The sequence below is a fragment of the Patella vulgata genome, chromosome 6, assembly GCF_932274485.2.
Source record: "Patella vulgata chromosome 6, xgPatVulg1.2, whole genome shotgun sequence".
Classification (NCBI taxonomy): domain Eukaryota; kingdom Metazoa; phylum Mollusca; class Gastropoda; family Patellidae; genus Patella; species Patella vulgata.
The window spans coordinates 28,444,952-28,457,854 of NC_065884.2; the positions used below are offsets into that span (position 1 = coordinate 28,444,952).

Below are 12,903 nucleotides of genomic sequence, written 5' to 3' on the forward strand. Positions count from 1 at the left end.
TATGTATCGAATTATGTCATTTGTTTTGTTTATATCTTTCTGCCCAGTTCTCTTGCATTGTCTTTTAGAATATTTAAATGATATTGGAATAAATATGTTATTGTAGGAGTTTATATTTGTGTATACAGGTTTATCATAGGCTTTATGAACAGAAAGAAACCTGCCTGTGATGAAAACCAACATTTTATTAAATACACCAAGTGGAATTTCCTTGAAAAGCTCAAAAATGAATTGCCAAAGAATGTTTTAAACAAGAAATGGCCCAAAGCACCAGAACTTTTGGAAGAGGTAACCTTGAAATTTTTTTTTCCTTTTTGTTATAAGCCCAATTGAGATAAAAATATGATTTTGGCGATAAAATAGCGCCATACACATGGGAGGGGTTCATTGTCAAATTTGACACTTCAAGGAAGGGTTGATGAAAACTGCCGCTTGCTGGTTTATCCTATCCATGTTTGATTTCCTATCGGTTCTTGCATAAGATTTACTGTTTAGCATATCTTTGGTTTAGTGTGTTACGTTTAATTTGATCAGGAGATGTGTTCGTCAACGTCAACCGACAACACTGCAAGAATTGGCCGTGGCACTGCAAGAGGAGTGGGTCAGATTGCCCCAAATCGTGATTAGAGGGTTGATTAGGAGCATGCCACAACAAATTGGTGAATGTCTGAGGATTGGTGGAGCAATTACTCATTATTAAGACAAAAATCAAAAACGTCCATTTTCACTTTTGACAGTGTATCTCTTTGCAAGTGAAATGGGGCTGTCAGATAAGCCGCCCATATGAACTGTTTATGTTCATCTGTAGGCAATTGGCCTGTTATTAACATTTACTGGTTACCTCTAATATAAACAGTAGATTATATAAGTATGCCACCACCAAATGCTCCAGCCTAATGATGATACTCTTGTTCATCTGATGATATTATATTCTTGTATGTTGAAGTGATTTTCACTTAAACAATAGGTCTAGGCCTACCTCAAAAGTCCGCGTCAGAGAAAAATTTCGAAAAGCGTAAAATTTTAAGTGTATTTGGAAAAGTTCGATCTTTTAGGGATGAATGGCAATTTTCAAATCCTTGGTTAAGGTTTGTTACAAATTCATTCAAAACTGGTTGTAGTGTACTAAAAAAGCGTTCAAAAAATGGTCCTCTGCAAAGCAAACAAGAATTTTGTAAATTGTAACATAATAATTTTATGTACCGGTATTTACATTGAAAGTAAAATTACTGGAAAAACCTAATAGATATTATTTTTTTGGGGTGGAAAAATATATGATTAATGAATTAAAATAAAAAATTGGCTGAAAAAAATGGAACCAAGAGTGAGCACTGTATACGGCCACATTTTCATGTGGACGTATATTGTCATCGCCCTTGTCCATCCGGACTTCAGATTGTCTATTCACAGTTTGTTTGTGGACACTCTACAGGTAACAATTTTTGGTTTATCTCCCAAAATTCAAAATTGGCATGTATTGGACCATAACTTCATGGATTATGTCCCCTGATTGTACGATAAATCACGTTTTTAGCTTGTGGACATTCTAGAGCTCACAATTGTTATCCAATTTTGATGAAACTTGAAATACATGTTTATAACCCAAAGATCTTGGTTCCTTTCGATATTTGTGCATCTTGGTTCCTTTCGATATTCATGCATATCAGATCATAACTTCCTGGATTATGGCCTTTGATTGTATGGAAAATAAAGTGAAATGTACTTTTGTAACCCAAAGATATCGGTTCCTTCGCACATTTCGGACAGTAACTTCTTGGATTATGGCCCTGATTGTTCGAAAAATCTCCATCTCTTGCAAAATGTGGGCGTATCTTGCATGGTATGTGCTGGTTTCACTTAAAGTTATGTATTTTTATACCCCCGCTTTTAAAGTTTTCACTTTTTAAATCTTGGGAATGAGATGCAGTTTCCTGTCTGGGCATGCTAGGAGGCCTGATATTCACTGTCTATATTTAGAATGTTGTGGGACAATATTTTTCACGAATGTCTTCTACAACTCACAAAAACAGAAATAAGTGCGAAGGCCATTTTGCGTTGGGCTAAATAGTTTTCTGGAACAGGAGAATCAAGATTCTCTTTAAAGTTCTTATTTTTGTTGTTTTTTGGAGATTTAGGGTTATTTTTTATTGGGAAAATAAAAGGAGAAAGTGTTTTCCATTTTTTTGTTTTTGTTTTTCTCCAGACATCAAATGATCTACATAAACTGTGTATGAAGAATTTAGTATTGAAATATATCAAGAACTTGAAACCTGCCAAAAAAATACAGGTAAATATTTTACACCTAAGTGACAATATAAAATACATTATCTGTATATGTTTTGTTCTGATTCATCTGATGGTGACCTGATATATTAACAGTGTGTACATCTCAAAATGGCGGGTTAGATTTAATTTTCAAATGAACAAGCATTGTCTTGAACATTAAAAAAAGATAGGGTCTTGTCTGTCTGAACTTTATGACGTAAAGAAGAAATTTTATAATAAATATGTTTTATAATTGTAGTTGGAACAGAAAGTGATAGCAGAAAGGTTATTTAAAGGGAAGAAAGAATCCTATAAATTCAGCATAAAGGAACCATTTATTGACAGTCGACTTGGTAAGATAAACCTTGTACATCCTGGTATCAGTTATAAATGAAATGGTTGTCCGGTATCATAGCTAAGAATTTTATTTCCCCACATGGTTCAAAATGAGTCATTGCTGGCATTACTAGAATTGTTAAACCAAAATATGTCAATACTGTGTTACCATATTTCTCTATAAACTATTTGTAGATTACCAAATAAAAGTTATACACAAAGTTTTGATAGTCAATAATGAATCAGTTTCTAAATAGCAGGTGTACTAATGAAAATTTCCTAAATGTTCAAGATTGATTATAATGCATATAATGTTTAAAGGATTCCATAACATACCAATCAGAACAAATCGTAAAATTGGGAAACTCTTGACAAATATGTATTACAGAAACTTTTGGGGGTCCGTTACTTTCATCTTTTATCTGATTCCATTTCAGCTGCCCACCATGAAGCCTTGAAAAACAGTGTATTTGATGCGACTGTTAAACAGTTAGACGAGAAAGTTATTGTAAGTACTGATTTTGCATTTGACATCTTCTTGTAAATTGTAAATTACTGTAGCAAACTCACAAGTTGTTTCAGTTACTTAGTATGCTTTCACTAAAAATAATGCAAGAAGTTGCTCCTTTTTTTTCGTGGAAAACAAGACTTATAGTCCACATTTACATATACTGATGAAGGCACGACAATTGACATGTGAAAAAAACATGTCGCAGAACCTATTGCTCTATTTCTCCATTGGGTGACATCAACTGCTAAATAGCACTTGCACGACAAAGTCAAACCACTACCTTTTCGTAATACACCTCGACATAGGTAATAGCTTGCTTAAGTTTTATTTAAAAACACTACCCCCATTCAAAATTTAACCAGAAAGTCCAGTAAATGCATTCAAAATAGGCCCCTTTTTCCAACTCCAAACACGTTTCCTGTTTGCTAATTTCTCATTTTACTTTCCCAGATTTCCACTTTGGTTTAGTTCAGTTAACCAAACAAAACAATTTTACTTTGAAAAAAAAAACAGAATGTTGTAATTACTTTCTAATTGACCAATCAATATGGGCCTTATATTTATTCTATTCTTAGTAAAAGGCTATGAAATAAAAATTTCTTCAAATGAACAAAGAACAAAAATTGGAAAATTCGCCTACTCAAGTTATAGTTGTACATATAGATGGGAGTCACAGTGGCTCAGTGAATAATACTCTATATGAACTTATATATACCCTAAAATGCAGTAATTTGTATACATTCCTAAAGTACAATGATTTGTATACATTCTGTACATGGAGTGGACCAGATGATTGGCACCTGGAACCACACTCTCAGAAAAGCCTGGCACAATCCATCAGCTGTGTTTAGACTCTGTACGACTTTATTAAGTCTCCTCTGAATTTCATCCCAAAGATGTTCAATCAGGTTTAAGTCCAGACTAAGGGCTGGCCAGAGCATAACGTTGACACCATTCTACTGTAGAAAGTCCCAAGTAACTCTGGCGGTGTGGGCATGGGCGTTGTCATGCTGGAAAACGTTGTTTCGATGACGTGCGAAATGTGGTATGACATGGGGTCTGAGAGCTTGATCGATGTAGCGCACTGCTGTGATGCCACCTCTTCTCCTTGGACCAAGATTTTAGAACACCACAGGACCCACTCTCTCGTTTAGGCCAATTCCACCCATCTGAAGGTGCTGTCGCACAACAAGGCGGTCTTGTCGCCTTGTGGTAACCCTTGGTCTACCAGTTTATAATCACTCTTATTGGATTTATATATAGTCCGACAAAGGAGAGGCAATGACTTCTATTCAGGATTGGATTGATGAATTGTCCGACAAAGGATTAAGTCAGCCAATCAAGGCAGATTAAGTAGTTAATCAAGGTAGGTGTATAGACGGTATAACACAATAAATACGTTGATCACTTAATTACCTAATCAATCCCACCTATTATCAACAATAATCGGGTTGGGTGGTAGTTATACACTCAGTACACTATATTAATTTTGGAATTTTGAGTATTATTCACCATGTATTGATGTCCGATTGGGCATTTTTCATGTCGGACAATTTAGGACATTTGGAAAATAGCGTTGGACATGTCCGGAATATACAGGCAAAATCCCATCAGTGATCTAGACTCAAACCAGGTATTGTAAACAAATATTGAGGTCATCCTTTCCATCTTTGCTTAAACATGAACATAGCAATCTTTTTTTTTTTTAGCATAAAATGTGTTTTCACAAACTGGTAAATCTGAATCATCAAATATGGCCTAACTATCAGTCTTGCACTAAGGAAGTAACTGTCATGTTGCCTAGCAACTGATAGAGATTTGATATGCACAGTAATTATGATCTAACTAACTGTTATCGTCAGTGATTTTCCATTATCCACAAATAATCAGAAATATGCCAGGCATACAAATGAGTTGTTATATGTTGTTGGCAGTATGTTTGACCCTTTCAAATAAATATAGTTTTGCAACAAAAATGCATAATGCAATAGACTGTCAGCCATATGTTTAAGAGACCGCTGGGTGTATTGTTAATTAAGAGTGATCATGTTGTGTGATAAAATCTGTAAAGTGTGCACTGTATTTGTAGCCTAATAAATTATCACTGGCATATATTAGGCTGTCGTTTAAAAGTAATCCTAGTAGTGGTAGGCTTTTAATTTTCAGTCTTCCTCTGTTAATTTTGCCTAGCAACCTGATCCAAAACGTGATAATGAAATTAAAATATATATGATCTGTTAATTTTGAATATATATTTTCTATTATCTACATGAAATCTAGTCAATAATTACATCAAAAATACTTATTAATGTTTACAAGGACATCTTTGGGGAAACAATCTTTGGTTTCATTACCAGGAAAGATATTCATTGTTTGATTTTGATTGAAAGAAACCAAATTATTATAAGAAGCCACACAATAAAACCAGCTGAAACGAAAATTCTTATTTAATCAAGAAATAAAATATTGACATGAAATGTAGATATTGTGTGGCGGTTTTAAAGAAGATTAATAAATATTTCTTATGGGGCGCCGTTTGTAAATTAATTATTTAGCTTTTTATATAGCAAAAAACACTAGATTTAATTTAAATTTATATATATAGTTAAATCTCGACTTTTGTGCAAATTTTTCACTTTTAATATTTAAACTAAAAATAAAACAAAAATTCAATATTTAACATAATATATATAAATATTTCTTGATTTGTCTCTATTTTCATATTTAACATTTAGCATTGAATATTAAGACCAAAACAAGAGATTTGATGATATATAAATATTTAGTTAAATATTTAGTTAAATGTTTAAACATTTAGCTAAATATATATTTAGTTAAATGTTAAAATATATAGTTAAACATTTATATATTTAGCTAAATAATATATATTTAACTAAATATTTATATATTTAACTAAATAATTATATATTTAACTAAATAATTATATATTTAGCTAAACATATAGTTAAATTTACAAAGCGCAACCGCACCACGCCGTTTGTAAAATAATTATTGTTGTAAGTGACTTCACACTAAACAATGACATAGTGTACAACTTTCCATTGACTGCACAACACAGTACTATTTAGTACCTGAATGCTATATTTAGCATGATATTTATATATTTAGTTAACTGTTTATATATTTAACTAAATATATTTCTTTAGTTAAATGTTTATATATTTAGTTAAATGTTTATATATTTAACTAAATATATATACTTAGCTAAATGTTTATATATTTAGCTAAATGTTTATATATTTAGCTAAATGTTTATATATTTTGCTAAATGCTTATATATTTAGCTAGATGTTTATATATTTAGCTAAATGTTTATATATTTAGCTAAATGTTTATATATTTAGCTAAATGTTTATATATTTAGCTAAATGTTTATATATTTAGCTAAATGTTTATATATTTAGCTAAATATTTAACTTTAATTTTTCAGTGATTTAGTATTTAGCATTTATACCTAGGAAAAACAGCACATTTAGCTATATATTTAACTAAGCGATGTGAAATCAAGATATAACATTTAAAGTTTTTCATAGACCAAAAACTCGACTTTTAGCTACTATATTTTTTGATGTTTACATATATGCCATTTTTGTTCTAATATTTATCTAAATATATATATTCGGAGTTAAATCTAATGCTTTTTGCTATAAAAAAAATTAAATAATTATTTTACAAATGGCGCCCCATAGTCAATAAGTTCATAGAAGTTCATAGTTGTGATATTGATTTTATTTGTCCCCTGCCTTTCGAAGAAAGCAGGGGACTATTAAAATGGGTTCGTCTGTCTGTCTGTCTGTCTGCCGTCCGTCCGTCCGTCCGTCTGTCTGTCACAATTTTTGGCACACAATAACTGTCTTTCTAATTGAGCTACAATGTTCAAACTTGGTGTAGGTGTTTATTAGGTCAATACCTTGATGGAGTTCGAAGATGAACATTTTCGGCATAGGGTAAGCAGAGATAAGCAATTTGATTGGTTGATGCTTTGGGACACGATAACTTTATTCTAATTAAGTGAGAATGATGAAACTTGGTGTATAGTTTTATTACATCAATACCTTGACTAAGTTCGATAATGAGCATTTTTTGCTCAGGGTAAGCAGAGTGATGAGCAATTTGATTGGTCGAAACCTTGGAACACAATAACTCTCCTTCTAATTGAGCTACGATCTTCAAACTTGGTGTAGGTGTTTATTACGTCAATGCCTTGATGGCGTTCGAAGATGAGCATTTTCTGCTTAGGGTAAGCAGATATAAGCAATTTGATTGGTTGATGCTTTTGGACACGATAACTTTAGTTCTAATTAAGTGAGAGTGATGAAACTTGGTGTATAATTTCATTACATCAACACTTGACTAAGTTTGATAATGAGCATTTTCTGCTCAGAGTAAGCAGAGCGATAAGCAATTTGATTGGTCGTGACTTTGGAACACAATAACTTTCATTCTAATTGAGTTGGAATGTTCAAACTTAGTGTAGGTGTTTATTAGGTGAATGCCTTGATGGAGTTCGAAGATGAGCTTGGGTAGCAGAGATAAGCTATTCGATTGGTTGATACTTTGGGACACGATAACTTTGGCTCTAATTAATTGAGAGTGATAAAACTTTGTGTATAGTTTTATGACAAAATCAATACCTTTACTAAGTTTGATAATCAGTATTTCCTGCTCAGGGTAAGCAGAGCGATAAGCAATTTGATTGGCTAAGCAATTTCATTGGTTGCTGCTTTGGAACAAGATAACTTTGATTCTAACTGATCGAAAGTAATGAAACTTAAGTGTATAGTTTCACTACCAGCTACTTAAAAACCTTGACTGAGTTTGATTGTTAACATTTTATGTGTCATCTATTTATTTTGGGATTTTATCGGGGGACATCAGCCTCATACTGTGGCATTTTGGTAATTAAATTGTTTAGATTTTGATACCAATAACATAATGCAACATGCTATGTATTTATTTAAAACTTTTGTAGTATTGTTCAGCAGTTACCAAATATGATCGTCATGGTTACAAGTCCAGAAACAGAGTGATGATAGTAACAGAAAAAAATATTTATGTTTTGAATGAAAAAGATTTTAAAGTAAAAGATAAACTCCCTTTCCAGCATCTTAGTGGTAGGTACAAAAACTGCAAATATGCACCCAGATACAGTGCATTTTTCGTAATGGTCATCTAATGAATGCATTGGAATACCAATTTAATCTTAAGTTTGGTGTCAAATGGTTTAATTGTAAGAAAATGATATATTGAAATAAATGTCATGCAAATTAAGCGACATTCCCTTAGAGGTGTAAATTTATTGTAGACATTACAACAGAGTGACTCCAACCTCATGGGTTTTCTCTGGGTCTTCCAGTTTTAACCCACTGCTAAAGACCCCTATGCGCAAGCGAATTATTGAAATAAAATTGAACCATATGTTAGTCTTGAAATGACCTAGTTTGTGTTGAGTAGATGTTAAATCTCTCTCTCTCTCTCTCTCTCTCTCTCTCTCTCTCCCTCTCTCTCTCTCCTCTTTCTCAGGGGGATCACTGTGGCTAAATAGGTAAGATGCCGGCTCGCTATCCTGGAGGTCAGGTATTCAATCCCTGCATTGGCCGAGAAAGTTCATCCAGATTTTCCGGCGTGATTCCCCCTTGTCAGTGATGCAGGACGGAGGGCCTGACAAGAACAGCTGTCTAGTCGTTTAAATGGGACGAAAAAACGAGGTCCCATGTACACATTGGCGTGCACGTTAAAGATCCCTTGACAGTTGGAATTAGATATTAGAGTAGGCCGTAGTGCCACTGTCTGGGCAAAATTTCCCTCATAGCACACTGTATGGCGTATGCCCTGTTCATTAGCCCAGTTTGGAGAATTAAACCCCATTTCATTTCTCTCTCTCAATAATGGAGTGGCACTGACACCTTAAGTGATTCCTAATGTTTATCCAGATATTGGTAAGGTCAATCCAATCAATCTTTTATGCCTTACATAAAATTAAAACTATTTTATACATTTATTGTAGGCATTATTGTTAGTCCATATACAGATGGTTTATTTGTATTGACAGTTAACATAACAGACAATGGAAGCAAGGTAAATTTATGCATGACATAATTAGCCACAGAAAGCTGTCTTAATTAATGATAACATTTAAAGGGCATGTGTTATTTGGACTGTATCATACATTTTAATGATAACATGCAAAAGCGCTTGCATTATGTATTGTTTAATGGTCGAGAGCGAGACATTAAGTAATATATTGTAACAACAAGAGGACCGTCAGGTTCGAGTGTTTTTACAATATATTACGCAATGTCTCAGCTCGAGACCATTAAACATCTTAAAATACAGACACTCCGCACGTGCGTTTAAAGTGAAATACGTCACTCGAGTCTAATATTTGACAAGGTACGATTGGCAAGTTGCCCGTACGATTATTTGAAATAATGGTACGCCAACATCAAAGGGTGATGTCACATCTGTATTTTAATTAATGATAACATTCAAAGAACTGTCTTATTTAATGGTAACACTTAAGGCACACAAAATAAATATCTTGTTTCTCGGGCAACTTACAGCTGAAAATGTAGCACTGAACACTGACTGAAAGGAAAATTTAATTAAAAATATTATATAAATACCGATATCTTAAATAAAGGTTACAATGACTATTTGTCAATCCCAAGGCTACATGTAAACATGTATACCGCCTTTCTCAATTTAAATGGAAATCAATAAAGATATTACCATGGCTGCCGACAACCAGTATCGCAGCGCAATTTGCTATACATATTTTGTCCGTTGCTAATCAAAAATTAAAATCTTAACGTTTTTGATTGGATATTGACATGAAGATATATCCACATTTTGAAGACTAGAGGGCTTTCTCAACACTTTCAACGTGTATAAAATGTCAAATAAAATGTTATAAACAAAACCAAATTTTCCGTCTTGACAGTTTCTTCTCGAATTACCCAGACACAATTCATTATACTATATAATACAGGGACATAACTCTATGAATTGGGACTATTAAACCGGAAATAGGGAATCAAGTAGTACCACTCATGTTGCGAGACATGTCAATTTTGAGTAATTATATCAGTATTCAATTTGAAAAAACAAATTCAGTGTATGCCCCACGTATTGTAAATAAACTATACAAAATAAATACATGTAAACGACTTAAAAAGTATTGCAAAATGAAAAATCAATGTAATAATTCCCATAAAATATTATTGTTTATATCGCGTGCGTCTATAGATAGAGATTATTCGAAAAATACTGTGAGCATCCGATTGAACAAAAATAGTAACACACGATAAAAAGCAGACGAAATTGTTTTCTAACGAAGAAATAAGAATTAAAATGAGTGGGACTTCGGAAGCCACTGCCAAGAATTGGCTTCAGACATGAGACCAAATCAAAAGTCTACATTCAGAAATGGTCACAGCTACCTGTAGCATGCTAAAATTCTAAAAAAAAAATCTTAAAAATGAAATATAATCATTTGTTATAATCATCTGTGAAAAATTACCGACAGCCCTGGACATGACAATCAAAAAGTGGTACATATTATGTGGTAAATTGTAGACTTAAAAGTCATCCGGAATTACATGTGAGACCATGATTTCCATTAAGCATGCACATAAGAGTGGGTCGTACCATCCAAGAACCTTTTACAAACGTTTTCGTTACAATCCTGTTTTCACAAAATGACAACTTCTCCTAGACAGATTTTTTCATACAATTACATCCAATCATATTTCACTGAAGTTATGCATTCAGTAAAGTCTGTTTCTAACTAACACCTCGGTAATATGCATTTAACTTTGTTGTCAATTAGTTTCTGTGTGGACGTATCAACTTCTATTTCATCAGGAGAGCTAATCAATATCACATGATTTAAATATGGAGGTTTTTTCATTACCGATAATAAAGACCCGTAAATAAGTATTTTTATCTAAATCATTTTAATACACTTAAATGGACATACATGTATGACGAATGTAGGTCCATGCAGCATATTTTTGTTTTTATTATATCAATAAAAAGACTGCAACCATTTTTGGGTGCCGGCAGTGCCCCAGAAACAACTTATTTTATTTGTGTTGCCTAAAGGAACATGTCTTATTTAAGGGTGGCCAAATGGTTAACACATGCGCGTTGCATCATAAGGTCTGTCATTGAGTCTGGTGTCGATTCCCCACTTGTACCTGACAAGGAGTAGGGTTTTCCTCCCACTGCTAAAGACCCCTACGCACAAGTGAATTATTGGAATAAAATTGAACCATGTTCCTCCTGAAATGACCTTTGTGTCGAGTGAACATTAAACCCTGTTTAACATTTAAAGAGCTTGTCTTATTTAATAACATTTACAGAGCTGTCTTATTTAATGATGACAATTCAAGAGCTTGTCTTATTTAATAACACTTACAGAGCTGTCTTATTTAAGAGCTTGTTTTATGTGCATTGTAACATACAATTTAATGATAACAATTATAGAGCTTGTTTTATTCAATAACTTTTCAAGGGTATGACTTATTTCAACAATCAATTTAAATTTAATAATAGTTCTTGAATTCCTACTTCTTTAAGGAATGATCACATAAAGCATCCACTCCTTGATTTTGTCATTCAATTAGATGGCTTCAACAGCTGAAGTTGAAGTTCAACCCATTTTCTTGGTCAAATGTCCATTCATAATAAATAAATAATAAAGCTGCTATTTCAAACTCAACATAACAGTGGAAATACAATAATCAAATGATTCACAACTATTTCTAATTGTACTCTTTATCTTATATACTCAACTCATCTTTTAATCATCTAATCAGAATTCATATCATTCAGTTTCCTCCAAATATTTATATGTTTGTAATGGTCTGTACTCATCAGTCATACTCTCATGTTTTCTGTTCATGTTTATATGGGAGCCATGGTGGCTAAATTGCTAAGACTCTGGCTCACTATCCTGGAGGTCCCGTGTTCGATCCCTGCATTGGCAGAGAAAGTTCATCGAGATTTTCCAGCGTGTTTCCCCCTTGTCAGTGGTGCAGGACGGAGGGCCTGGCAAGGACAGCTATCTAGTCGTTCAGATGGAATGAAAAGCTGAGGTCCTATGTATTCATTGGCGTGCACATAAAAGATCCCTTGACCGTTGGAATTCTATGTAAGAGTAGGCTATAGTGCCACTGCCAGGGCAAAATTTCCATCATAGCATACTTTATGGCATATGCCTGTCTTCATTAGCCCAGTCTGAGCAGAACAATAGGATGTTAAACCCCATTTCATTTCATTTCATGTTTAAATTTAAAGTCGGACGATGAATTAAATGAGGATGGTGAAAGTAAAAAGGTATTCAAGAATGTCTTTTATTTTTGGCTGATTTCATTTTTTACAGCTAGGAAAATGTATTATGTGATATTATTTCTGTACAGGAAAACAGGCATGTCTAAAATCTAGATTTCTTAATAAATCTGAAAATATATAGAAGCCAATGAAGTCAAAGGGTTGATCAGAAATGTAAATCTCAAAGGGGATCCAGTTATATAGTATTATTTAATGTATGAGTATAGCTTGGGTATTATCATCATGAAGTATGGGTTTTAGTAGTATGCATGGGGTCTCGTTTTGTTTTTTAATTCAATGACACAATTTCAAATTGTTATGGAACCGGGCATTTTCAAATCAATTTAATTATATGTGTTGTGTGTGTTTTCTGTCCTTTATTACTTAAGACTGGATCCAAAATTATTTTGTTGCTAGTTTAATTTGGTTGATAT

At 33.1% G+C, this 12,903-nt stretch overlaps 1 protein-coding gene across 4 annotated transcripts in view; it reads left to right on the top strand.

The window, feature by feature from the left end:
- The window catches only part of LOC126825716 (unconventional myosin-Ic), an 82,438-nt gene that overhangs the window by 55,689 nt on the left and 13,846 nt on the right, over window positions 1-12,903 (top strand). For 3 of the 4 annotated variants that reach the window (XM_050555483.2, XM_050555482.2, XM_050555484.2), the window contains 7 exons: window positions 129-288; window positions 2,204-2,287; window positions 2,525-2,618; window positions 3,039-3,109; window positions 8,106-8,247; window positions 9,141-9,211; window positions 12,437-12,475. In XM_050555483.2, coding sequence (XP_050411440.1) covers window positions 129-288; window positions 2,204-2,287; window positions 2,525-2,618; window positions 3,039-3,109; window positions 8,106-8,247; window positions 9,141-9,211; window positions 12,437-12,475 — 661 coding nt within the window. The remainder of the gene's footprint in view (window positions 1-128; window positions 289-2,203; window positions 2,288-2,524; window positions 2,619-3,038; window positions 3,110-8,105; window positions 8,248-9,140; window positions 9,212-12,436; window positions 12,476-12,903) is intronic. The other variant, XM_050555486.2, reaches the window with a different exon arrangement.